The 27,594-nt window shown below is 43.0% G+C and overlaps 1 protein-coding gene across 1 annotated transcript in view; it reads right to left on the bottom strand.

Annotated features, from left to right (window-relative positions):
• The window catches only part of HDX (highly divergent homeobox), a 40,723-nt gene extending 31,463 nt beyond the window's left edge, over window positions 1–9,260 (bottom strand). The window contains exons 1-3 of the mRNA XM_014888235.2: window positions 9,173–9,260; window positions 5,395–5,540; window positions 1,477–1,623 (exon numbers count right to left, since the gene is read on the bottom strand). Coding sequence (XP_014743721.1) covers window positions 1,477–1,623 — 147 coding nt within the window. The 5' untranslated portion in view covers window positions 5,395–5,540; window positions 9,173–9,260. The remainder of the gene's footprint in view (window positions 1–1,476; window positions 1,624–5,394; window positions 5,541–9,172) is intronic.
• Window positions 9,261–27,594: the final 18,334 nt, after the last annotated feature.

Genomic DNA, 27,594 nt, shown 5'->3' with positions numbered 1-27,594 from the left:
AAAACATCCCTGCCATCGACAATCCCACTCTTAATTTTTTTGTCAAATTTTACAAAATGTCCAATTTGAGGCACAGTTTGTAACATGCAGTAAAATGTCAGTAACTGGTCAGCTTTGCTTCTGCTGAGAGTCCCATTCTCCTGACCAATTGTATTTAGGGAATTCATGTGCCTGTTATAATCCTATCTGCAAGTGCCAGCTGGAACTCAAGTATCGTTTTGCAAAGAACTAATCAATGACCAAGAGTTTTGTAGGAAAAAAAAGGAAAACAGGGGGCAATTAGGAGAAGTAGAAATGAGGGGTGCTAAAATATGACTGGATCTGTATCCATTGCACTTCCTAAGTAAGAAGAAGTTTAAGTGCTGCAAATCAGGGCTCAGAAAGGGAAGAAAACAGAAGGAATGGCACTTGATGGCAGGAAGAGAAATGGAGAGGGAAAGGAAACATGAAGATGGAGAGAAGTGCAAGGAAAGGGGAGCTGGGCTGCCTCCTCTAGGACATTCAATCAGCACAAAAATAGCAAACCAGCCCTGGCTGCAGCATCAGCATCCAGATTCCTGTTACAACTGCCTGCCTGCCCCAGGAGCCCGAATCCCTGGCTGACTTTCACAGCTTCTACCACCTCCAGCTGAGAAAGAAACTTTTAATGTTTCCAGAGTGTTCTGAGGGAGGGGAATCCAGGTAAGAATTTGGGAGCAGGGCTGTTATTGTCAATGTGCCACGGTTAAAGCAACTAAAAACCAACCCAGACTGGTCCCTCTTGCTCCTCCTCATGCCCAGTGTCACAGCAGCTCCTGGGAGCTCCACTACCCTTTGTTACTTTTCCATCTAATGCCCCAGGATTTCTATTTCTGCTCTCAGACAACAGCCATTTTGTTGTCTAGTGTTTCACAAAGGGATTATTATTTCCCTTCCCGTGGAATTCATAGACTCTGAAGAGCTCCTGTCAGCACTGGGACATTCTTGTTTAATAGGAAAAGAAGGTCCTCACTGTAAATAACAAGGGACCACAATATTTATGATTGTGATGTGGAATACAAGTGTGACAAGAGTGCCTCAAAAGAAATAGTTTCACAATTGATTCCTCTAAAGATATTAATTTATAGGAATTTATTTAGCTTTTAAATAGTTTCTTGATAACGTGACCTTGCTTTGATACAATACATTATGCAAAGTTTCCATAGGGCAAACTAACCTATAATTTTATGAATAATAATTTAAAAAATCCCAACAAAGGACAAAGAACAAAAATCACTCCTTGTGCTATCCAAGCCCCTGCTAAATTCAACAGTCATGTGAACATATTTCAGTGAAAACAAACCTTAAACAGGCTCCCTGGGTAAAAATGAATGTCACACATGCACACTGAAGTCTGATTTAAGACAATGAAAAACTTAGAGACTCCAGACTTCTGTATATTTTATGTAAAGCAATGAATGTGTATGCTTAAAAAATTTGGAAGGCCTCAGTACTTACCCTGACCACGCTGAAATCCAGTTTAGTTTCTTGTGCACACTGTAATATGAGCTGAAAGCAATTTTTACTTTGATTTGTCATTCCATTTTCATAGTAACGCTGTAATATCCTTTGTTGTTCTACAGTAAATACAGAACGCAGATTCATCTGAAAGGAAAAGGAGATGCTCTGAAAGCTGCAATGGAAACTGTAACACTTGCAGGAGGCACAGGCTCTCATTTGTGCCTGTGATAACGCTGAGGATTGACATGTTTTCTCTACAGAATCTTTTACCAACACTCTTCCTGACTTTCCAAGAAAGCCTCCTGCAATCAGTGCTGTGACAGACTCAAGCTGAACAGGTGATGTTTGGAACAACAGCGACTGCTTTGCAGAAATAAATAAATATTCCATGATATTGCTAAGTCCGTGAGGCTCTAGTTTGAAAGAAAAAGTTTCTCCCTTAAAAAAATAAATGAAATAAAGGCATTAGGCAAAACAGAGAAACATCAGCAGCTCCAATATTGGCAGGTCTGTTTCCCACCCTTAACAACAAAAAACCAGACACAATCTGGTATAAAATAAAGGTGACTGACACGAGTAAAGTTTCCACTGTCTCCAACTTCGGCAATTCCTGCACTTCTCAAGAGCTGGTCCTTCTGTTAGTGTTGGAACACATAATCCCAGAATGATTCTATGCAGGTGCTTTTATAGAAGAGCTCTGGGAATCAGGGTTGCAGACCCAAATCTGACTCTGACAAGGATCCCAGATGAACATGTTCTTACACCCTTTTCATTATATAACTATATATTAATTATTGTACTCATATTTTTCTATTGTATACATTGATCTTATCCAAGTATGAATTCTTGTAATTTTCATTAAGCCCCCCAAATATCCTTTCTCATTATTCTTGTTACAATTAAACAATAATCATATTCAATTACCAAACAATCATTACATTTAACAACCAGATCATTTATCATATGATGATTACCCAGGTGTAGCTTCACATGATCTAGAAAAGACAAAGCTCAATATTCATTCCCAGGGCCCAGTTCCCTTTCCCAGGCCTACCAGACCCAACCTTCCTTTCCACTCCCTGAATCTATTGGATGCAATTCCTATGATTTTAGAAACATTTTAACCCTATGCTATCACTCCCAGCACTGGGTTCCCCTGAGTTTCCCTGTGAGGACACAGGAGGTGACCTGGACAGGGCAGCACTTTGATGAACACATTAAACCAGACTTTGCTTTGTTATGTGTGAAAATTCATGGCCTGGCTTGGGAAAGGCAAACATTATTGCCAATATTATCAATATTACCAAGCCCACAACAAAGTCCTAATGCAAAACTGCAGCTTGATGCTCTTGTTACACAATCTACACAGGCAAAGAATGCAATCCTCTGGGGTTTCTGATATCTATCAGAAAGGAAGAGCTCCATCATCACAGATTTCTGAGACAGGGCCTTTTCCTGTCTCAGACAGGAGGACACAAGCTGAGACAACACAAGGGCCAGCCAGGAACGACCTGCATCCAACGTGGTGCCTTGGGAAGCAAAAAAACATCACCAGCCACAAGTTATTTTTAATGCAGTACATTATTAATTATGCATCACAATGAAACAGAATGAACCAAGGGACAAGAAACCTGCCATAATCCAGTAGGAAAATAAAGAGGATGAGGGAACCCTTTGTAGCCAAGCATTTTTGAAAATTCTGAATGGACAGGAGGAGAGGGGTGATCTACCTAATCTTTGCACAAGAACTGCTTCTAATATAGAGCAAATAAAATTATGAAGGGCTCAAAAGCATAAGCAGACATCCAACTGCTTTCACTTTACTCTTCAAGATGGTTATACTATGTAATGGTAATGGATGTTAAGAGTTCAAGAGGCCTGTATAAAAAAAGAGAGTAATATTTAGAATTTAGAATTGATATTTAGAATTCAGAGTAAAACGTTTGTAGGCCAGAGCTTTGACTTCAGTTTACTTTCCTCTCTATGCCAACAGGCAATAGAAAAATCAGTAACTACCAATTTGTAAAAATTACTGTTTCTTTGAAATAACAGATAAAATAGAAGATGATTTTTCAATCACATTTTTTACCTCTGTTCTCAACTCTTATTCACCCTCTCAATCCAGTGCATTATTAAATGCAGCACCAGTTGCATTACAAGTCAGGTTTGCCCAATTTCTGCCTCCCCAAGAACATTTATTCAGTCACAGCTAGAGCTGGCCAAAGACTCTTGCTCTGAATAATCTCCTCCTTAAAGAAATTTATAGCAAGCAACAGAGGAGACAATTATTAGTCCATTAAGAAATCAATAAAGTTAATAATAATCTACTTTCTCATGTTGAGAACTGCCTCCAGATCTCCCATGTGGATACACAATGACGAGGTCACTGACTGATTCACGTCACTTTGAAGAACACAGAAGAGTTAATTTTGTGATTCTTTTTCCTCCTGCACGATTGGCAGGACCCAGCTTCCACTCCTGTCTCCTCCTCTTTCAGTACCAGTGCTCCTGTTTTATTTAGTGGAGCTCAGTTCTCACAAATGACCTCATCAGAAATAATTCTGGAACTTCCATCTTTCCAGACCCAGTGTTTCCATACACAGGCTCATCACATCATGTTCTCCAAACAATTCACCAACTGCACTGAAGACTCTTCCAATGGCAAGATAAATTTTTAAAGCCAGACCTGATGACCTGCGAGGGAAGACCTGTGTCAGGTCCTTGACACATTTTTAAATTATGTGGATTTCTGTAACCAAGGTCACTTCTGTGTTAAAATACTTTCATTGTTGCACTTGACATCTGTAATTTAGATAAAGACAGGGTGGAGCATTTTGATTAAATCACTTGAACTTCAGATAAACCCTTGAGTATTGCATGACAGGCTTGGCCGAGCTAAGCTCAGGAGAGGTCATGCTCTGCTTTAATAACTCATTTTTGCAGTGGGTTTTAATCACTCGTGGACTACACCTGCCAACCAAAGCCCTGGTAAGATTCCTTGGTAGCCTCTGCTTTGAATCCAGTAAAGCAGAGCTCAAAGGCTCCCTGCAGAGACCATTAGAAACCGATTTAAATAAACAGATTACAGGATCCTCCAGTCAGAGAATTATGAACTGAGTCATAACTGTAGTTTACATTCCAACATCTAAACCTTCAAATCAGCAGGTGAGATTTATTAAAGCTTTTTGTGTCTTGGATATATCAAATCCTCAGTCAACAGACAGTTCTGTACCATTTTCCACTGATTTCACAGCAGTGTGAAGGACATCTGGCAATATTCTGTCTCTGGTAGGTTTAAAGCTCTCTGATGTCACCCCTAAAGTGCAGATGGAAATCAATTTGCTATCAGCAGCTCTGAAGTGCTGATTCTGAGTATCTAAAGCAGTACCCTGTGTTGAATAAACCAATGGATAGATGTTTGGGAGCTCCCCTAGAAAACCACAGAGTGCAGAGCCATCCCATTAATCCAGGAAGAGCTGTCTCTGCATATCCCACCTGCACAGGCAACAAGTTCTGCTCATTTCCCATGCCTGTCACATGGGAATTTACCTACACTGAGTATTCAAACCTGAAAGAACATAACGTTACTGTCCCTGAGACAAATTAACACAGGATACGTTCATCAAAGGATTACACTGATTATTTTTGTGGGAAGTATCACATGTTCAGCATCAGTTTTCATAACTAGAATAAGATATGAACTCTTACATTTTCTTTAACACTTCAACACCTCTCTTCAAGGAAGTAACTTGCAAAGTGCTACAATTACTGAACATCAGTATGAAAGGAATCAGCAGGTCACACACCATCATCACAGACTATTATTCAAACAACCTCAGCAACTTCCAAGGAAATAAACTTCTTTTCCCAATCTGTGCACCTACAGAGCACTCCAGTCTCTTCAGGATTTCTCACCTTTGTCTTGAACTTCTGATTCCAAGTTAGAAATCCACATGGATTTTTATCATAATTTCATTTTGATCTTGACTTGCCAAGCTTAGCAAACATGCATGTGAGCTTTTGGGAAGCCGGGTGTCCAGCTGGTTGGCAACACACAGGCACTGAAAAGAGAGTTTGTTACAGGAAAGAACTCTGTGAAATTTCATAAAAATCAGGTAAAGCACTACGCAAACAAATTCCATGAATGTAAGTTGAATTTTCACTTTAATAAAAGACAGAGGTGGCAAAGCTGTATTTAAGGATTCAACATCTGCCTGCTCTAATAAAATAAAGCAGCCTTGGTCAAGTGTGTTGGTGTCTCTGGCAGTGCAGAAAATAACCTATGACAGCTGAGAAAGCAGGTTTTCCAAGGTTTCCCTCGCTCCTGCTACTTTTCTAGGCCAACCAACACTGGTAACTCTCCACTCCCATGGTCACCCAGCCCTCAGCCTGCTGTGAACCCAACAATGTAAAGATGTTTTCACTGCCTTTCTGAACTGAATGTTAATTTAAAAACCTGCTCATTGTATGATCCCTCTGCTGTGTCATGGTTTGGGAGGTGTAAATGGAGTCCAAGTGGTGTCAGGCACTGGGGACACTGGGAGATCCCAAGGTGGTGACTGATAAGGACAGAGATGGGAACTCCATGGCCTTCAGCTTGTCCCAAGGACAATTCCATGGATACCCTGTGACTGCCACCAGCTCCTCAGCAGATGACACTGGGGGTTGTTCTCACAGCTGAACGTTTTCAGGCTTCTTTAGTGTTTGAGCAGCTTCTCCCCAGTATTTCCCTTCCATCCCCTCTCTGGGGAGAGCGAGAATGAAGGGAGAGCTCCAGCCCTCCAGCAGAGTTTGCTCCTGAAGCCTTGGTTTGCCTCATGGAAAGGCACTCAGTGCATGATCCCACAGTGTCTGCTGCACCCCAGATACTTCATCCAACATTCCAAAATCAGGAATATCTCCAGGGAGACCTGGTGAAGCCAGGTCATTCCTTTTTAGCAACTAATGCAAACAACTCGATGTCAACGAGTGCCACAAAAGAAAGAACGACTATAAGGAAATGGGGGAAATAATGTAGTCAAATAATTCAGGAGTTACTGAGATGTTCTGCAATTATTTGAGAGATCTGGGGGGAAAAACAAAAGGCAAAAAAAAGGAGCATAAGAAGGAAAAATAATTTCTGCCTACAACATACAGCAGTATGATCTTAGTCTCCAAAAGTCCTTAAATGTTTGGATTGCTGAATCAATTAAACATTTACAAGGTAAATCTTTATACTAATAATAACTAATTTGAAAAATAGGACACAAACCCATAGTCACTTCAAACAGCAATAGAAACTAGTCTTGGATGTCAAATAAATAATAAATAAATCAATTAACTCAAGAGTATAAGCCACTAGGAAGTAACTAAGTATAAAAATATTTATGGTATAACCAAAACTAAAACTGTCAGGGATTAACACAGGGTGATAAAAGGAAACAATCAGTTTCTGACAGTTTTTTTAACTTCAGCTCCAAAAAGTAATTTGCCTAGAAAAAAGCCACCTTACAAAGACTATTTCTGTTTCAGTCTCTCCATCTGTAAGAGGTACAAGAAAATCAGCACACTCTCAATTTATCTTTTTTTTTGTTCCCTCCACAGATTTCCAGTGGCAAAAATAACAAGTCTCAGTGCCAATATAAATCTGAGACAAAACTGGAATTATAGTAAGAAAACTACTATAGACATAAATAAAACAAGACTGCAGTAGTGACACTATTCCTCCAGCTTTAGAAACTTGAACTGAAGTCATCTCATTCATTTTCCAAAGCTGCCAAAAGCTCACAATTTTTTGCACATCCCAAATGGAAAGAAATCAACCAACCAGCTAACCCCTCAACTCACATGCTATGTGGAGATACTGGATGCACATCAAGCAACAACCTTTAATAATCTGAATTTGTAGGTTGGTGCCTCTTTCCTACACAGGCCAAACCAGTTACAACCACTCATTCCAAGTGCAGAAGATGAGGCTGATGCTTGGGTGAGTGTAATGTACAGACCAGCTTGTAAAACTACTTTTAAATATCCGTGACTTGCAGCATAATTGCTTCCCTCTCCACTAAGTACAGCATTTGTAGGATTGGATTACAGCCCTACCTATAAAATGCAGCCCTTTATTAGGGACAAATTAAGACAGACCTCAGTAACCTAATAACATAATAACCCATGACCACAACACTGCAGGTTTATGCATCCCATCCTGCTTTATTGATGTAAATGAGACTCCTGACTGCAGCCAGATCAGCCACGTGTTTTAAATAAAGCATGGACGTGTTTTGTAAGACCTATGTCAGAAAAAAGGGAAGAAACATGAAAATGCAGTGTTACTCTAACATGTGAGCTGCTTTAGGACTCTGGTTGGGAGGACACAGCACTACTGTAGATGAGTTATGTGTGATCTTATCCACAGAATGAGAAAGCCCAGGCTAAGAGGGCAGGGGACAGGGCTGGGGACAGCACAGCCAAGGACACGTCCTGCTGCTCATCCTCCAACCCCTGAGGGATAAAAGTGTGGCAGCACAAGGCCCCTGTCCAACCACCACGACTGGCTGTGCCTGGCACCACAGCAAGTCGACACCATGGAATCACAGAAACGTTTGGGTTGGAAGGGACCATAAAGTTCACTAAAGTTCTTCCACATCCCTGTCAACACAGGCACACTGAGGCACTGGGGACACCGGGGCACTAAGGACTGTGACACAAGTGGACACATTCTTAAGCTTTGCCAAGGTAGGTTTAGATTGGGCAACTGGAAGTAATTCTTCATGGAACGGGTGATAAGACATTGGAAGAGGCTGCCCAGGGAGGTTTGGAGTCCCCATCCCTGGTGTCCAAGGAAGGCCTGGACATGGCACTCAGTGCTCTGGGCTGGTGACAAGGCAGGCACAGGGAACAGCTTGGACTCGGTGATCTCACAAGTCTTTCCCAACCTCAGCAATCCTGGTATTCTGTGACTTAGGCACAGGGGAATGAGGAAATCAGCGAAGATAGGACCTGTGCCAGGGGAGGTTTAGGATCGACATTTCTCACAGAAAGGGGGCTCAGACATTGGAGGAGCCCAGGGAGGTGGCAGAGTCTCCATCCCTGAAGTGTTTAAGACAAGGCTGGTCGCGGGACTGAGTGCCATAGTTAAGCAGACGGGGAGGTGTTCGGTAACAGGCTGTGCTGGGGTGTCTGCCAGGCTCCGTGAGCGCGATGTTTCCGTGACTGTGATGTTCCTGTGACTGTCACGGAGGCACCCGCGGCTCAGGGGCCGCTGCCGGGCCCGGCGCGCACGCGCGGAGCGGCCCCGGCGGGCGCAGGCGCGCGGGTGCGCCCCGCCCCCCCCCCGGAGCGCGCGGAGCGGCTGCGCGCGCACGCGCAGTTCCCCTGGCGGCAGCTCCCGGCGCGCTCCCGGCGCTGCACCCCCCCCCCCACTCCCCCCCCATGGCGCGCCGGGGTGGGGGCGGGAGGCGCAGCAGCGCCTGCGCGCGCCGGGCGGGTCCGCGCGCGCGAGCCCGCGTGGGCCTCCCCCCACCCCCACAGCCGGGCCCGGCGTGGGAGGGGGGCATCACCGGCATCATCATCATCATCACCACCATCATCACCATCATCATCACCATCATCATCTTCCTCCTCCTCCCCTCCGCCGCGCCCCTCCCGCCCGAAGGCCCCGCCGCGCTCCCCTCGCCCCCCCCCACCCGGAAGGGGGGGGCTCCCCCGCGCTTACCGTGTAGCGCGGGGCTGGCGCGGGGGCTCCGGGCTCGGCCGGGCTCGGCTGGGTCGGTCCCGGCGTCACACAATGAAATCAGCGGCCCCGATCATTAATTCTCATCATGATCGTGACGTGCGCGCAGACAGCGGCCAATGGCGCGCTGCGATCAGCGCGGCCCGGACGGCGCCCGCCCCCGCCGCCCGCCGGGGGGGCGCGCACGGGAGCGCCGGCACCGGAGGGGACGGGGCGGCCACAGGGCCCGGCCCCCGCCGGCCCCGAGCTCCGCACCGCCCCCGGGCCGCGGGGCCCGGCCCGCATCACCCCGGGAGTGCTCCTGGAGAGCCATCCCTGAGATTTGGCGGGGAGAGAGGGAGGGAGCGAGTCTGCAATCCCTGTAAATGTGTCCAAGAGGGTGGTGCCAGGCTCTGTCCAGGGACAGGACAAGGAACAGCGCCCATAAACTACAACACAAGTTCCACCTCAGCACGAGGAAGAACTTTCCATGAGGGTGGCATAGCTCTGGGAGGGTGTGGAGTCTCCCTCTGGAGACATCCCAAACACACCTGTGTGGGACAAGGTGTTTCACCTTTGGGACACCTTCCCGTGTCACCTGCTCCAGGTGATCTCCAGAGGCCCCTTCCAACCCCATCCACTGATTCTGTGGATGTCCATCCCTGTGATCCCCCCTGGATTGTGCAGCTTGGGCTCACAAGGAGCCCAGTGAAACCCAAAAAACTCCGTGAAGCACCAGGGCTTCATTTGCGTCGATATTATGGCACTCGATAAATAAACCTTTTATTTCCCAGGATGGATACGTTTGGTCTGGGAAGGGAGGAAATGCTGGTGTTTGCAGGGCAGGTACCCGGTGGGTACACACAGGCACTCTCTGTGTCCTTACAGGATCCAGGTACAGCCAGGTGCCGGCCCCCCTTCGGGCTCCATTTCCCTTCCTAAAGGAAACCTCCTCAGCAAAGGAGCAGGAAGGACACTGCTGACCCTTTCTGATGGGTTGTGTGCTAGAAATCGTGTAAAATCACTGTTTATTGGCTTGGCTGCAGGAGCACTGAGAAATCAGAATCAGATTTGAGACCTGTGTTCGCTGCCAAGTCTCTAGACAGGCCATACCCTACTCCCAATACTTTCGTCTGAAAGTCACAATGTTAAAATATTAAACGCGATTAATTTTGCACGATGCTTTAATCAGAAATACCAGTAAATATTTCTGCAGGGCTCAAGTAAAAGAATCGCTGCTGGTTCTCTGTAGGTAAAGAGGAGAAAAGCAGACAGTTTATTTTAAAATTGCAAGAAGTTGTTTACATTGTTTAAAAATTTTACCACTGATTTCTGAACTAGTGGTGGGCATCCCTTTGGGGAGTTGGGAACAGATGATCTTTAATGTCCTTTCCTTCTGAGACCATTCTATAATCCTATGGTGTAGTGAGCATCCTGAATTTAGTAACAGGATTTTAGGGATAGCCCATATATTTAAACCTTAAATCTTCTGTTGTGCTGCTTTGTCTCCTGGATATGTTCCCTTCCTCTATATGCCATCAACACTCGCCCTGTAAAAATTAAATACAGCAGCCACAAAACCTCTACACCACCACTTCTATAGAAAATAATTGGTTTGAGAAACTTGGTACGTTTTCTTCTCAATTTATCTGCAGCTTGGGGAACAAAAATGGTGAGACATTCTCTCTAAAATCCCTTGAAAAATACAGTAGTGTTTGATAAAATACAGCTTATTAAACTCCTTTAAAATGGGGAATAATAGAAAGTAATATTTCAAGGGCTCTAATTTGACTAACAATGGGCTCACAGGTGCTTTTTCTATGGTTTTCATTAAAAAACTCATAGAATCGTTCTTGAAGGAGACATGAGATGTGTATTTAAGTTGTCAAAGAAACCAGTTTGCAGACTTGCAGCCCCAAAAAGAAGTTTATTGATCACAGTAATGTTCTTTACAATACAGAAGAGGAGGCTGAATGTGCAGGTTAACAAAGCTGCTGCTGTTTGCAGCAGAGTGACAAGCTCCAGAAAGAATCTCATGTTATGTATTTCCCTCCCTGATAATGCCTCTCAAGGTGCCAAACCTCGAGGGAAAAAAGCTGTGGCAGGATGAAATAAACCAAATATTCTTCTCCTGCCACCAGATCCAAATGCTTCCTCCTTCATTAATGACAGATTTAAATTAACAGGGGGCTGGCAGATTGGTCTGGTGGTTTAAACAGTAGCCTGGGACATGAAAGGAGTCATTCCATGAGGGAATTAATCATCAAAGTGAGACTCTGTGCTGCAGCTCCTCTGTAGGAGCTCGTTAAACTGATTAGCCCAGCTCACCATTAGTGATTTACCCCGGTGTGGTTCTATGGCAAACATCTGGGCAGGGCTGGGTGTTGGTATTTCCTGCCACATCTGGGAACATCTGCACTGCTCCCTGGTGTGACAGGGAACAGAGCCCACAGTCAGGAGCCCAGCTGTAGGATCACACAAATGTTCCAACACCTTTCCCTTTTCCAGCAGCTCGGAGGTTCTCAGACTTTTGGCAGATCGTGCAGGTAAAAGAAGTCTCTGTAGGGATTGCTCAGGATTCCTAGGCAAGGACTCGGGAGCTGGTGTGTGACCAAAGCCTGAAGAGCTTTGGTCACACAGTTTAGAGCAATGGCTGCTGAATTTCCATTTCTCTGGCTTTTTATGGAGTCTAGAAAACACTGAGGAAGCCACAGGAGCAAACTCACTCCACTCCACTCCACAGAAGCCTTTCCCGGGGCAGCTTAACTCACTTCAGGATGCCATTACTTAGATAATGTTTTAAAGAATGCAGCTCTAAGCCAGACCTTGGATCACCTGTAAAGTCAGTGGCCTTTCAAGAAGGAGTGAAAAGAATGTGGAAAAGAGCCCATTTTCACGTGGAATTTTTGTATTTGCAATTCCCCATCCTGTCGAGTAATTTGGCTCTGACACTGCTCCAAATTAAATCATGGGGCTGCCTTGCATCAGCCAAAAAGGGACCTGGGTTGAATCTATCCCCTTGTCCCCAAAGAGTCCAACTTGAGCTTGGGAAGATGTATGGGGAACCCAATCTTGAAAAGCCTGGAGTTAATCTGGTGCTTGACCATCCTCCCTTTGGGAATTTCTTGATATCATTCATCCTGAATCTTTGAGAAGTTCAATCCTCATAAGAGATTTATTAAACTTCAGCTTCAAGAGTGGCCACAGGAAAACCCTGCTGGTCCTTTCATTTCGTTGGAAAAGTGTGTCAGCAGTTTCCTGAGGAGCTCTGGGGCTTTGTCCCCTCAGTTTCATTCCAAAAATGTGTCTGACCATTCTAAAAACCCTGCTAAAGCCAAGGTATGTAACATTTATTGCTTCATATCTCTACAAGGCTCCTTATTCTGCCACCAAGGAAATTTTGATGTGACTTGTTCTTGTGAAATCTGAGTTGTTTCCACCAAAATATGTATGTCCTCCTTTTCCTATCGATGCCACTGGATTTGCAGCTCTGAAAAGCAAGTTCTTGGTTTAGATTCCTGCTCTTTCCCAGGTTTTCAGCTCAATGAACACCCAAAATGACAAAAACAATGCTCATTTTACAGAAATATTCTAAAGACACACTATTGGAGCACAAGGTCTGCTAAATCAGGAGGTTCCGTGCGAAATGGTGATGGAGAAAGGATTACAGTGTGTAAACCTTAGGAAAAATGTTAATATGGAAAATTCCATGAGGCACATTTCCTGCATCTAAAAACCCAGCCAGAATTAGTGGTCTTACAAGATTTACAAATTTTCTGTCTTCTTTGAACTTGGTTTTGCCATATTAATTAAAATTACTCATTAATCCTCACCCAGTGCATAAACAAAGCTCCCATAAACTGAATTTGTAAATATGTCCTTTGTGCTGGTATGGAAAAAACAGCTGGTGCTTATGGGAAAAAATGGAAAAGAGCCTGGCTGAGTAGATATTTTAAGGATTTGTTCCACTTTTTTACTTATTGGGATATTTTTAAAGAAAATCAGGGATGCTCTTTCCTTTCATTTTTATTGCCTTTGATAATTTTTCATACACCAAGCAGGGAAAATGATGAACTCGAGGAACATATAAAAATGCAATACACCAAAAATTTTAAAAAAAGAGGGAGATAATTATTATATATTTATTTTTCATCCAGTATCATTCCTAGCATAAAGAGTGTTATAGCACAAAGAAAAAGTCAAAATTTTTTAAAACAAAAATGAAAACAAAACCAGGCATGAGGAAGCAAAGAACCAGAGAGGGAACCATCGTTAAAAAAAAAAAAAATCATCTATACAGCTCCTCCTTTTGTCATTTATCTTCCCCCTACAAACCCAAATTCAATTGCTGAGGTGAGTCACCTAAAGCTGATGTCGAAGGAATTCTTATTTCCCATGTTTTTTTTTTTTTTAGAAAAGCAGTCAAGAAAATGTTGAGTTGGACTCTTCAAAGCATTTATTAGTTTAGGCAGCACTTTGCTTTTCTTTGACTTGTATTTTTCCAGAGGTTAAGATGGTTTTTCTGTTTGCTCAGTTTTCCCAACATCAAACATTGCTCTGCTTCTTCTTTTCTACCTATGGGTCCACACTTTATTCCATCTCCACCAAACCTCATGCCTGTCCCTTGTTACCAGATCCTTATTTTTTCTCTTCTGACTGGGCTGAAAGAGCCTGAAAAGTTTTTTTGGTTTGTTTTTTTTTTCTTTAAAAGTAGAATAAATATAGTGCTCGTCCTGAGTCCTTGGAAATAAAAACAACCATCACTCAGCAGTTCCTTAAAGTGTTTTTCCTTGCTTCTGTTACCTTGTTTGATTTAGTCAAGCTCATTTTTCTCCCCAGCCACAGCAAGCCAAAGTAAGGGAAAGAAATTATACAATAAAATACAATGTAGGTTTAATTCTAAAGGAAACAGCTCCCTAAAAGCAGAGATGAAGACAAAAACTTCTGAATCAATTTTACTAATAAAATAGCAGTACAAACACCTGATGGTCCCCAAGAACTCCACATTCCTGGAGAAGAAGAAAGGTGAGTGTCTGAAAGATTCCAAGGAAATCCTTTCAGCAGTGGTAAACCACAAGCTGAAAGGAAAGCATGGAAATATCAAATATTATTAACCCCACCGTGAGCCCTTTGGCTCTTGCTGAAAACGTGTTCCTCATGTGACCTCCCTAAAGTACAAGATCAGCTAAAAATGCCAGATTTCAGCAAGGAGAGAAATCCATGGGACAATTCCCATCCCTGCTTGGCTGATCCATCCATCAGTTTGCAGGGGAGGGTTCAGGAAAAGGCAAAGAATCTCTGGAGAATCTTGATCAGGGGGAAGTGTCCTCCTTGGGAAGGAGCCACTGGCTTTTTTAGATTAAATATTCCACTTTGTGCAGCCCCATAGCATCACTTTTATTTTGCAGCAAGACTTTGTAAGTTTAAATCTTATCACAGACTGCTATCATTCATTACAGAATTATCCTGTTAAGAAATATGTTTACAAAGTAATCTTCCATCTTTGTCTTTGAGATAACAATAAAATTGAAGTATCGATGGTTTGATGCCAAATATTTTCCCCTTTATTGCAACCTTGTTTTCTTTCATCTACAGAGGAATTTGTTTAAATGCAAATTATTTCTTTCATGAAAGAAGACAGCTTTTGTATGAATCACTATTAGTTTAAATAATTTCCTTAAATGAAGTCTTACTCGTGATAGCACTACATTATTGTCTCCAACCTGTTTTACTTCCTCTCCATTTCATCTTGTTTAATCTCAGCCCAGATAAAATGGAATGATGTGACATTAAAGGGAAGCTTTTGTAAGAAGAGGGGAAAGTTATTTCCCAATCCCTGGTGATGTAGTTTGTACTTCTGGGTGCCTGATGGATGCTTCTTCAGGAACAACCACATCCAGGAAATGCCTTTAATCTCCTTTGAGGTGAGATAAAATGCCCCATGTGGTTCAGGGGTAGCCACTGTCACCCAGCTGTCCCCATGAGGCAGAGCTCTGGCACCTAAAGCAGCATTTGGGGCACAAATCGAGTTGTCTCCTTTTAAATGCAAGAAAGAGCACAGGAACTCAGGACAAATCTCTTGGATCATATAAAAATTCCTGGCTGACTTTTTGGTGGGTGTTTTGTGTTAGAGCACAGGAGTAACTCCCACACAGAGTGATCCCCACAGCTGGAATCCCAGCAGGCACTATTTGAGATGATAGAAATGCTGCATTTATCGTGTTTTAGTGTACCAAGGATGGGCTGTGGGATTGGAGTTTCCTGACAGTATTTAAGTGTTGCTGACCAGGGAATTTCCAGTTATGAAACCTTAATTAACATTACTCCTCAGTGTTCATCACTATCAATAACTGACCTGGATCTCTGTGTTTTCCAATGAAAAAAAGTATATTTCGTTATAAAATAATAATGATATATTTTACACTCACATGGACATTTTGCTTCATTTTGCCCCCAGATTGATATACTCATCCATTCTCTTGTCCTTCTGAGGTTTTTCTTCTCCCAACCCTGTAGTCCCTTCCAGGACCCCCTCCCAGCCCCCTTGGGCCACCTCAGTCCTGGCTGTGACCCCACTCCTGGCTCCCTGCAAGCAGCTGCTTCTACTGTGCTTTAACACATCCCATAAAAAAAAAAAAAAAAAAAAAAAAAAAGCTCTTTGACATAATATGGGAGAAAAAAAATAGCTGTAAGCAGTGTATTTCAGTAAAGCTCCCAGAGCAAAAGCAGCAGCGACCTGTCATGCTATGGAGCTGATGGATTTGCTCAGCAGCCCTAAATCACTGTGTTTATCTCGGATTCCCAGCTAATGAAAGGGTGAAGGGTGCTGCAAGCCACGCTGCTTAAGCTCCATTAACTAATCAATTTCTGACTCTGGGAATTAAAAAAATGGGGAGCGAAGCTGTGGTCACTTGAACAGTTTCAGGGGAGGGTGCTCAGAGCAGCAGGAAAATTGGGAGACAAAGGAGATGCCAGATATCACTTTGTTTGCTGGGGGGAAAGAGGGCAGTGAAACAGGGCAATGAACATCAAGGATGTGCTTTGGAAGTGTGAAACGTGGCAAGAAATAAATGTATAATTCTCAATGGGATGTGGGAGGTCCAGCCCAGCAAGGAGCACGTCTCTGATGCTTTGCAGCAGGACAGGATCTCTGTCCTTTGTAGGGCTTCAGAAAGGGGGAGAAAGGTGCCTTGGTGCCATTCCCCAAACCTGGGTGTGTCCCTGAGCTTCCCGGAGCATCTGCAGGCACCTGGGTGATGCTCAGGTGTGTCAGGGAGGCTGCAAAGGCAGCAGCAGCCCCTTCCCAGCAGCTGTGCCCTTCAGCAGGATTAGGGGAGATTTGAAAGCATCTAAAGCCTGGGAGGATTGAAGAAAAGCAAATAGCCCAACTTCATGGCAGAGTCTATTGCCAGGGATTCACTTAATCGGGATCTGTGTCAGCTGCCTCCATAGGCCCCCTGTAAGTCCTTTATGTTAGGTAAACATTTGCAAATGAACTTTTTTGTATTTTGGGAAAGGAAAAAAAACACCAAAAAACGGAATACCTTACCAGCAGTACTGGTGTCTGAACTCTACAGAAACGTTTAGACCTTTCAAACTAAATGTCAAGTTGTTCCTATTGAGTCAAATTCTTGCAAATTTAAGCTAATTAACATAACCACTTTCCAAGTCAGAGCAGGCCCTTATGCTGTGCTTAAGTGGTTTAAAACATGATTTTTTTCTGATTGCCACAGCCCCACGTTTGTGTCTGTAGGAAGAGAAGGGAAAGTTCTGAGTCCGAAGGGTTTTTTATTCCAGGCAGCAAAATTCTTCATGCACATAAATGCAACTTTGCTATGATCATTTTTAATACAGATTGGTATTATTTTCCTAATAATTAAGAAATGTGATCCAGCTGAAATTTCTGGGATCAGAAGGGACACAACTGACTGGAAAGGAATATTCAAATAATCATGTTTGCTTTTAATCACAAGACTGACCCAACATAAAGGGTGATGAACTGAGTTCCAGGAAATGGGAATTTAATTCTGTGTTGCTTTCCAATGTCAGTCTTCTCCCTGTCACATCCATGTGAAAGCTCACCTTGATTTTGTATCACTTTCTAAGTGCTGCATTGGCAAAGCAGTGTTTGGAAATTGAGATTCAAATCAAGTCATATTTTAGAGCTATTAACTTGGTACAGCTAAAATTGTACAAAGGGGAATGCTTATATTCAGCATAAAAAATTTATTTACCTGGGGGAGATGTTAGTGTCCAAGACATAAGTTTGTGATAAATAGCAGAATTTGAAAATGCTCTTTTCAATATACAGGGTCACAGTCTGCAAGCAGAGACCCAAAAGTAGAGATAGGAAAATGTGAGTCACAATTCCTGAAAAGCTTTGATTCTGGTGACAATTTAACAGCAAAATAATTAACTTTTTTATTGTAGTCTGAATATTAGAATTCCAACCAGGATGATGTTCTACCAGAAAAGTTAATCAGAAATTTATTAACAAAGAGTATACAAATTTTTTTGCAATTAATTAATATTTTAGAAAATAATCTCTTTTTTAGTGTCACTTTTTGACAGCTAATGATACACATTTTTGCTTAAGTGTGAAAACATGTCACTTATCATTTTAGAAGAAAATGCTTTCAACAAAGTTTTCAGCCTAAGCTATTTTTAATCCTAATGTTTTCTGTGAATAAGTAGAAATAAGAAAATGAATTGTGCTGTGAAAAGCCACTAAAACAGTTTTTCCCCCAGGAGATTATAAATATCTGTATATATGGGCAGAAACGTTCAATTAACATGAGAAATGTCCTGCTAAGTTTCGTGATGATGTACTGGGAGAGAGCAGCAATACAGCAAAACTGGTGAGCTATACAAAAGGAGTAAGACCTTTCTTAGCAAGATACACGATTGCAGAAATTAGACATTTGTTAAAAAGATGTGATGCAGAAATGCAGCAAATGTGGCACTTCATCAGGAAAACGGGCAGGCAGCATTAAACATAAGTGATGGTGTGGGGTTTAGTTTAGAATGCAAAATGAATTTATAAATAATAGATGGAGATAATATGGATAGTTCTAGATAGATGAATTGAATCCATTTTTTTTCTAACTCTTTCGAATTAATTTGAGACGGCTGCACAGTTACGCCCCTTCCCCAAAGAGTTAAGAAAATGTTAAATGGGCAGCTCACATGATGGAAAGTTATTATCCTGAGATGAGCCTTGGAGGAATTACGGGGAAGAGGGAGATAATATTGGAATATATGACTTTGATTTTTATTTAAACGTTATAACTTGAAATAGTCACTAAAATCCTCGAGCTCTTCCAGGCAGAAGACACAAGGCATTGTCTGCAGGGACCAGGAAATAAGGGGCAAGTTCTTTACAGGTTTCTCACCTGTCTCACCTTTTCCCAGCACTGGCTCACAGCAGTAACACCTGCAGAGAGGCTTTGTGGCCAAAAATTGCTGCTGCACTGAACAGAAAAATAAACCCAAAGCTGCTCAAACTGCAGGAGGGGTTTTCCTTGGGAGAAAACTGAGTCCTGGAGCTGCTGGGCTGGATTCAACTGGGATATGAACAGAAGCTTGAGGAACAAAACTGGTGACACTCAGTGACCTTGGGAATTGCTGGTGGACATGCAGGAGACTCCAAGGGCAAGGCTTGGTCCTGGTCATGTCTATGTTAAGTCTTGGCTCCTTGTTTTAGGATGAGATATTTTGTTATGTGCATTTCTAATCCAACTCACAGGCAAAACTAAGCCCAACTAAGGAAAGAGCTAAAAAAATGCAGGTTTTTCTCACTCTGAAGAGGCTGAAAAAGAGAAGACAGACTCCTCATGGAGACGTGCAGAAGAAAGGAGCTGCTGGAACCCTTGAAGGACACATGTCCCGAGGAAACGCTCGGTGGGTCAGATGTATCAGAAACCAGAGAGTATTTCGAGAACTGCTGTTGCAATAGCTGCTGAAAACCCCTAAATCAGGGGATCTATCCCTGGATTTTGATGGCAGGGCTGTGGTTGGTGCTTGGTGGCTGCAGAACATGCTGTCCTTCCCTCGCAGGGGACAGGAGGACGGCGAGCTGTCGGAAGGAAGGGAGAAGGAGCTGCAGATGGCTGAGGGTTCTGACAGCCCTTCCCATAAACAAGGTTTCTGGATGGCAGGCCTTTATTTTGGAGCTGAGCTGGTGCAATTTGTGACTACAAGAAAGCGAGAGAGAAATGAAAGCTGGCTCTGAAGCACAGCTACAGAGCTTCCCAGCTCTTGGCAATTAGTTTATGCCTTCCTCAGCTTGATCAGAGCGCTCCTTGTCACTATCTAACACGGTTTCACGTCGTCCAAAAGGAAAACATCGTGTTGTTTGCTTGCCAAGCTCTTTCAAAATAAAGTTACTGTTGCATGTAGGAGAGGGCAGAGCTGTTTGGAATAGGAAGAGCAGGGAAAGAGCCCTGAGAAATTAATTACGGGAGGAAAGCTGGTTGCTGATGCAAAGCTCCTGGTTAAGAGCAAAGGGCATGCTGCTGGGATGCAGAGGAAAACACGACAGGACACATCACCATCATCTCCTCGGCCTCTAAACAGCAAATCAAGTTAATTTGGAGAGACAGGCTGAAGGGAAGAGACCTTTTTATTCTGCATCCTTCTTTCGGATCAGTGTTTAAATCGTGCCAGTGTGTGGGTACAGAAAGGACCAAAAATGTTCTGCATTCAGACCTGAGGTTTCATCCCTCACAGAGGTATCAAGGGCAGGAGAGGAATCTTCACATCCTAAATTCTCTGAAGTGCCCATGGTGGAGGCTGCAGCAGAGGTTTCCATGTCAGGTTAGTCTGGCAGGTGTTCATGGCTCACACGAATTTTCTTTTTTCTAGCTTTCAGATTCTTGTATCTCTATTTCTGCTCACAATATTAAGGCAACACACACTGGGAATATCTCTGTAGTCACAGGCAGTCCTCCAAGCAAATATTGAGTCTTAACTAAACATGGAGAATGAAGAGGGGTACTGGAGAATAAAGCAGGAGCATAATCTCTGAGGTTTTAACCAAGGCATTAGAAAGACCTAATAATAGCAGGGCTTTGCAGAGATGCTAAGATAAAGAAAAAGCCATCTTGAGAATGCCTTGAAGAAAAGCTTTTGCTGTCACCAGTCAGTTAGCAACATGAAAGACAAGCATGGACTGAAAATCACAGTGGAAAATGAAGATGGCATGATAATAATTGTCACAATTTTATAAATCTGACATTCCCCGTGCCAGCACATCCTGGGTCACCTCATCAGATATCTCTGCAAGGCAAAATGACTCTTTTGATATTGCAGCCCATGCTCCAACATTTCTGTGAGGCACGTTTTGCTGTGGGGTGGTGGAGAAGGAGATAATGATGGAATACAAAAGAATAAAGTGATTTTTCTCAGTAGAATAGTTCTCCACACCATTGCCCCGAGTGCACCCAGCTCTCCTGGACACGTGAACATGAACTTGTCCCTCCTCTCCCACCACACTGAGGGTCCCTCAATGGCAAAACAAACCCATTTCCAACATTGCTGGGTATTTTCTTCACGCCAGAAATGTCACACAGAATATACAGCCCAAGTTTCACAGAATCACTGAATATGCAGAGTTGAAGGCATTAGGAAAATCAACAGGCACTTGTGCTTCAAAACCACCTTTCCAGCCAGCAAATAATGAATTACAAGAGAATCTGGTATCAATATTTTGGAAGTTTTATGACTATTGTCAAGTTTTCCATTATTGCTGTTTTTTTTTCCAAAGTGATATCATTTACCTAATGTAGTGAGAAGCAGATGGTTTATTGCTTAAAAGTTGTTATGTGGTTCTTGCAGAGGAAGTACACTGAACATTTATTCCGTTTTTGTCAAATAAATATTTTCCATTTATTTACTAGAGGAAGGGGAAAGGCAAATGCCAATCATATAGTATATAAATGAATATGGATATATTGACAGGAAATTAAACATGTTGTAGTAATAAATATTCTGATATTTTATTTTCTTCAAAGAAAAGGAGCTGGAGTTGGCAGCACTCAAATTTTAAAATTAAATTAAAAGGACAATTCTGAAAATGTAGTCTGATCTCCATAATACCTACAAAATACAGGCCATTGATCCATGTGTAATAAATGATTTCTGGAACTTATTTTGGGAGAGATTGCCCAGCTTTGCCCTCAGAAATTCTCATGCTGACCCCGTGACTGTCAGTACTGTAAGCTCCATGTCATGGAAAACTGAATTAAGAGAGTGAATCCATTCTGAGCATAGAATTGCCTGCACAGAGCTACAGGATCCCTCTGAAGCTGCATGGGAGGCTCAGAGAGGTTGGCTGCAAGATATTTCCCTGTTTCCCCTTAATTTAGTTACACTCTGTAGTCAGTTCTGAACTGAGCAGAACTTTATGGCTGTTCCTGGAGGAATTCTGTGTAGGAAAATGATCACAAAGGACCTGTCTGCAGTTTTCCCCTGCTTGCCAAAGTGGTGATGGCAAACTGAAGAGATCAGTGGAGCAGATGAGGATCCTTTAATTTCCCTTAGTATGAAAATATTTCAGTGTTCTCTGCTCATTTGCAGTCTGAGTCAAAGAACACAAAGTTCATCTCATATGAGAAATATGAGTTGTTACTTCGTAGTGTCTTCACTTAAATCAGTGGATTTCTCTTGGAGAAGAATTTTTTTTTGTTAATTTTTCTACATTATATCTTTGACATTAATACACAGAAGTTGCATTTAAAACCCTGGATAAGGCTGCAAAAAGTGATCATTTTTTCCAAGAGATGTGCAGTCTAGAGAACCTGTTTTATAGAAAAGCTACTCTTGATGTCAAGGAAGTGTAACAACAGCTAAAGGGCAGCTCCTAAAAAAAAAAAAAAGATGTTATGATGAAAGTGATGCAAGACAGGAGGAAGTTTGCAGTGCCTCTGTCCATGATGTACATATTCTGTGGCTAAACAGAGGATTTCAGTCCCAAGAGAGGACTTTTGTGAGCACTAAAATACCCTGAGAAAAAAGCAGTGCACAAAACCATCTCAGCCGTGTCAAGACATATTTTTCAGCGAGTGATAACAAAACAATTTCTCTACATTCCTGAGAAACCAAGTATTTCTTGGCATTTTTGTAGTGTTAGCCCTGATTTCCAAATCATTTGTTAAGGGTATTTTAATGCCCAAATAATGTAAAGTATCATAAATTATGACTAACACACATTAATAAAACAGTTTTATCATCTAATGAAACATGAAAAAATATCAATTTCTAATGAAGCTCCATGTAAAAACTGGGATATTAATAATTGTGACAGAAGAGCAAAGACTACAGTGAGTTCCAGTAGAAAAAAATCCTTGAGGTTGATACAGCATTAAATGAAGTGAAAATGCAATGCAATGAATGAATGAATTGGGCTTTATTGAAAGGGAGGCTGCTGTGCTGCTGGAGCTGCTGCTGGGTGCAGAGCCAGCAGATGGCACTCCAGAATGTGGAACACCATCCTCACCATCCTCATCACCCTCACCATCCTCCCCATCCTCCCCATCCTCACCATCCTCACCATCCTCATCACCCTCACCATCCTCCCCATCCTCACCATCCTCACCATCCTCACCATCCTCATCACCCTCCTCATCCCCACCATCCTCACCATCCTCACCACCTTCACCATCCTCATCACCCTCCTCATCCCCACCATCCTCACCATCCTCATCACCCTCACCATCCTCCCCATCCTCCCCATCCTCACCATCCTCCCCATCCCCACCATCCTCACCATCCTCCCCATCCTCACCATCCCCACCATCCTCCCCATCTTCACCATCCTCCCCCTCCTCCCCATCCTCCCCATCCTCATCATCCTCACCGTCCCCACCATCCTCCCCCTCCTCCCCATCCCAGGCTCCAGGGACAGACCTGCTGCCTCCCGGGGTCACAGCTGACAGAATTCCACCAAGGACAACCTGCTGGGGAAAGTACCTGGACTCCAGCTCGGGCTGTGATGGAGAATCACAGCATCGTGGAATGGTTTGGGTGGGAAGGGACCTTGAAACCCATCCAGTGCCACCCCTGCCATGGGCAGGGACACCTTCTGCTGTCACAGGGTGCCCCAAACCCCAACCTGGCCTTGGACACTGCCAGGGATCCGGGGGCAGCCACAGCTTCTGGACATGACACTGCAATTCCCACCCAAGATTGGCTCCGTTTGGTGGAGCTTGGTGCTGAGAACACCACGGGTGTGGGTTCAGTCCCTGGATGGGCCATTCACTTAAGAGTTGGACTTGATCCTTGTCCCTTCCAGCTCAGAATATCCTGAGATCTGAAATCAAAACTGATGCATGATGTAGGACCTACCCACTGATGCTCTCTGGGGGCTGGCAATGATCCAAACCCTTTCCTTACAGCCCCAGCCCTGCTCAAAGCACAGGACCTTCCCCCAGCTCTGCTGAGCTGGGCTGTGCTGGGAGAACAGAGCCCAGCCCCTCAGGTTGTAAAGCCAGGGTTAAGTAAGGCCAAGGTTTATCTTTAAATAGGAGAATCTGTCAATCCCTATCCCAAAGCTAAGCTGGGTTTTGTTCCTCCCAGCACATTTTTTGCTCTCGTGCAGCTTCACCAGAGGCACTTTTCTTGCCATCTCTCAACAAGTGTCTCAAAGGTTGGAGGCAACATCTGACAGAACCTGGCTCAGAACAGAACTGATCAAAACAAATAATTTAGCTCCATTCTGTTCTTTAAGGATATGTTATTTTTTCCACAAAAAAACAGCTGTATAATACTGGAATGTTACAGGATAAAAAGCTTCAATGATAACTGAGAGTTTCAACAGTCATTTCCTTGGAGATTTTGCTTACATTTCCATTAATAATATAAATTATAGATGTCATAAGTTATAACATTACATACCACTTTTCCAAGGCATTCATGACTTATTTAATCTGGAACTGCATGCTCTTGTTTTTCCATAATGGACATCAAATGCCATGTCAAGACTTTATTAAACTAACCCACTCCTAAAGGACTTATTTCACAACATGCAAGTTATTTCTTCATCAAAGAAGATGAGAATAATTGTTACCAAATGAAAACTGCGAGAAATACATGATTGTTTTAAGTGTTAGAGTGACTATGGTACCAGATTTGAGCATAATCCTTAATTGGAAAGTTATCACTGGCCATGAAATACACAAGAACATTTAACTGCCTCCCACAGTGACCATGAAAATACAGAGACTGATGGTTTAATTAGCAATCCCAGAGATACCAGGCAGTGCTCAAAAGCTACAGCACTCTCAGCATTATTGCTGGGAAGGAGGAGGGACTCCAAACCTTTCCACCAGTCTGTTCAGCCTTAGGCCTTTGCTGTCAAAGGCAGCAGGGATGATTATGGGCTGGAATTACCAGATTATTTTATATAGGCCTTTGACAACAACGTTGTGTCTTAGTGAAAGCTCTGCTTCCTTTCTCCCTTTCAAATGCCTCACTTTGCTCCAATGCTTATGCAGACTTCAGTCAGAAAGTATTTCTCATTTACATGACCTAGATAGAATAATAGTGAGAAAGATGTTCCTTGATCTTTTTTCTCTTGATTTGCTACATTCAGCCTGGAAGAAAAACACAGTCCTGGGAATGCATTGTTGCTTTTATGTCGGCATTGGGAAGCAGTGCTAGGTAGGTTGGGGGATAGATCTAGGCAGAAGCCTTGCAATAAACAGGCAGAAAAACACATGGCACAGCTTTAGGGATTACACAGTTTTGCCTATTTTAAAAAATATTTCCTTGTTTAGTGACTTTACACACTTGATCCCACTGCAGTGACAGGAATGGAGAGGGAGGAGGTTTAGAGCTGTCAGGAGTGAGGATGGCAGCTCAGTATTCCATGAGAATTGTTAGCTCAGCATGCAGAGTGGACAACCTGTACCAAAAAGTGCTCTGAACTGACTTGAACCACGGTTCCAGAAATAGTCTGGACTCCATTTGGCCTTTCCAGTGCTCAGCTGGATCCATCACTGAGTCCCCAGGCTCCTTTCCTGATCTTGCCACGTTCCTGTGCCATTCCCATGGGTGTGAGGAATAAATCTTCCTGGAAACAACAAAAGAAGAAGCAGGGGAAGTCCCCAGGTAGAGCCATCCATGGGCTGACATGCTGAACATACCCATGGGAGTGGTTGAAGGAACATTTCCCTGGGGTTGGAATGATTCGTGACAAACCAGAGCCACGTGCACTGATCTTTGCAACAGAGAATGCACCTGAATAAATCATCAGGAAGGAGAGAAACGGAGCTTTTTTAACAGCTTTGAATATTTTATTCCAAGAAGTAGAACAAAAAAGTAAATGGTTGTCCTGAAAGTTGTAAAATCCCAGAATACAGGCAAACTGGGACTGGTGATGCTAAGGGAAATCACAGGGTCCTCCAGCCAAATTACAGTTACTGCCTGAGCCAGCACCATGAATAACAGTGGGAATAAATGAAAATGCAAACCATCTTTGGGGGAAGGAGCCTCAGTAACAGGACATGAAAGATTGAGAAGGTTCTCATTGTGAAAATTAAAGTCCTGATTCCAAAATAATCGTTTGAGGCCTCTTTTGTCATCCAAGGACAATTTAAATGGGTGGAATTATGCCCATTGACATTGATGAGCTTTGAATTCAGGCTTCATCCTCTTTCAAAAATATGTCAAAATATATTTTAAAAAAAAGTGCCCAGTCAAGCCTGGGTCAGAAATGTGAGACAAAGGGGCATTGACAGAATGTCTGTCAAATGACAGGAATTAGGGAAATAGTCCAAACAATCATGAATTAAGATTTTCTTTGTGCAAATGTGTCAAAATACCAAGTATGTACGCAACATAGCTTATCTCAAATTCTTCCATGCTGTTACTGAACTTAAAAAAAATAAGAATTTGAAGAAAGAATAGTCCCCAAACAACTTGTACAGTTTCCAGTAGCTAATAGAAATATTTATTCTCAATTCTAGCCCACTATTGTCTAAAAAGAGAAGTATTGTGCCTTTGAGAGCTTTGTCATTATTATGCCCATTGTAAACAGCTATTTAGACAGAACTAAAGCTACTGAAAGTGGTCTCCCAAAACTCAGAGAGGAAGCTGACATGCTGTTCAGCCTTCTTGAAGGAGAATTGATGTGAATCCTTTTGTAAAGAAGATCTGTGCTCTGAGCACTCCAAATACATCATAGAATACTAATCACACTATTTCCCAGAGCTAAAGAAAAATAAAAAAGGATAGAGTGCATCACTGAGCTGAGAATGGCACATCTCTTTGGAGATGTTTTAGTGGGGGAAAAGATGCCTGTCTGCATCCTTAACTGTATCAAAAAGAGCCCTGAAAGGGTAGAGAATAAACTGCCAGAGTGGGTTTAGATTGGATTTTAGGAAGGCATTGTTCCCTGGGAGGGTGGGCAGGCCCTGGCACAGGTGCCCAGAGCAGCTGTGGCTGCCCCTGGATCCCTGGCAGTGTCCAGGGCCAGGCTGGACAGGGCTTGGAGCAAGTGGAAGGTCCCTGCCCATGGCAGGGGGTGAAATGGAATGGGCTTCAAGGTCCCATAAGCCCAAACCAGCCTGGGATTCTGTGATAAATATTCCATTGGTATTTCCTGTTCCCCAATATGAGAGAGAGAGGACAGATCTCAGCCTGGGGGCTTCAACATGGGGACATCACCATCCTCTTCCCCTGATGTGCTGGGGAAACTTGGAGCAGCACAGGAGAAAAAGGCACAGAGGAAAGATCACTGAAAAGAAAGGTGGAACTGCTTTGTTCTGCCTTTTTTTTCTGGACTCTGAGTTTCTCCCCTTAGTACAAAATAGTGGGGCTGCAGATCTCAGGCAAAAGGTTGGAGCCAGCAGCACCTTCTCAGCCCCAGGATGCAGAATTTGTGCTGCATGAGGTGCAGAGAGTCACAAATGGGTCCAAAAAGTGCTGTTTGGCATGTCTCATTGAAATGGTTCACCTTCATCTCAGAAGGGTAGTAAACTTCAGGATTAGGAATACTTAAAACATTTTTTTTTCCTTCATAACAAAAGGGAGACATTGACTAATGATCCCAGCACTGAGAGTCAAAATACTTGCTGCACTTGTCTATCCTAAAGTGCTGTAGTAGTACAAATTGACTCCTCGATGCTGTCATTCTTTCTCTACAAAATGAGCAGCTCATAGGAGGAAATATCCTGGCTCTGAATGTGGCCAGGAAAAAAAAAAAAAAAAGAGAGTTTTCTCCCAGTAGTTTTTTTTCTTGGGTAAGACTTTTCATACTGTGTTTGACATTCTGAATTACATGATTACACAGTACAAGACTCCAGCAACATTTCGCATTGTAAAGATGGAGATGCTCAGCGTTTTGCCAGATGCCAGGCGTTACCCTGACGTTTCTATCTTCACTTTGAGCCGAGTGACAGTCAGCATATTCACAATGAAGCCGAGAC

This window comes from Sturnus vulgaris, chromosome 14 (genome assembly GCF_052056855.1).
Source record: "Sturnus vulgaris isolate bStuVul1 chromosome 14, bStuVul1.hap1, whole genome shotgun sequence".
Taxonomy (NCBI): Eukaryota; Metazoa; Chordata; class Aves; order Passeriformes; family Sturnidae; genus Sturnus; species Sturnus vulgaris.
The sequence above is the reverse complement of the archived record's forward strand: the minus strand, read 5'-3'. Positions and strand labels throughout refer to the sequence as shown.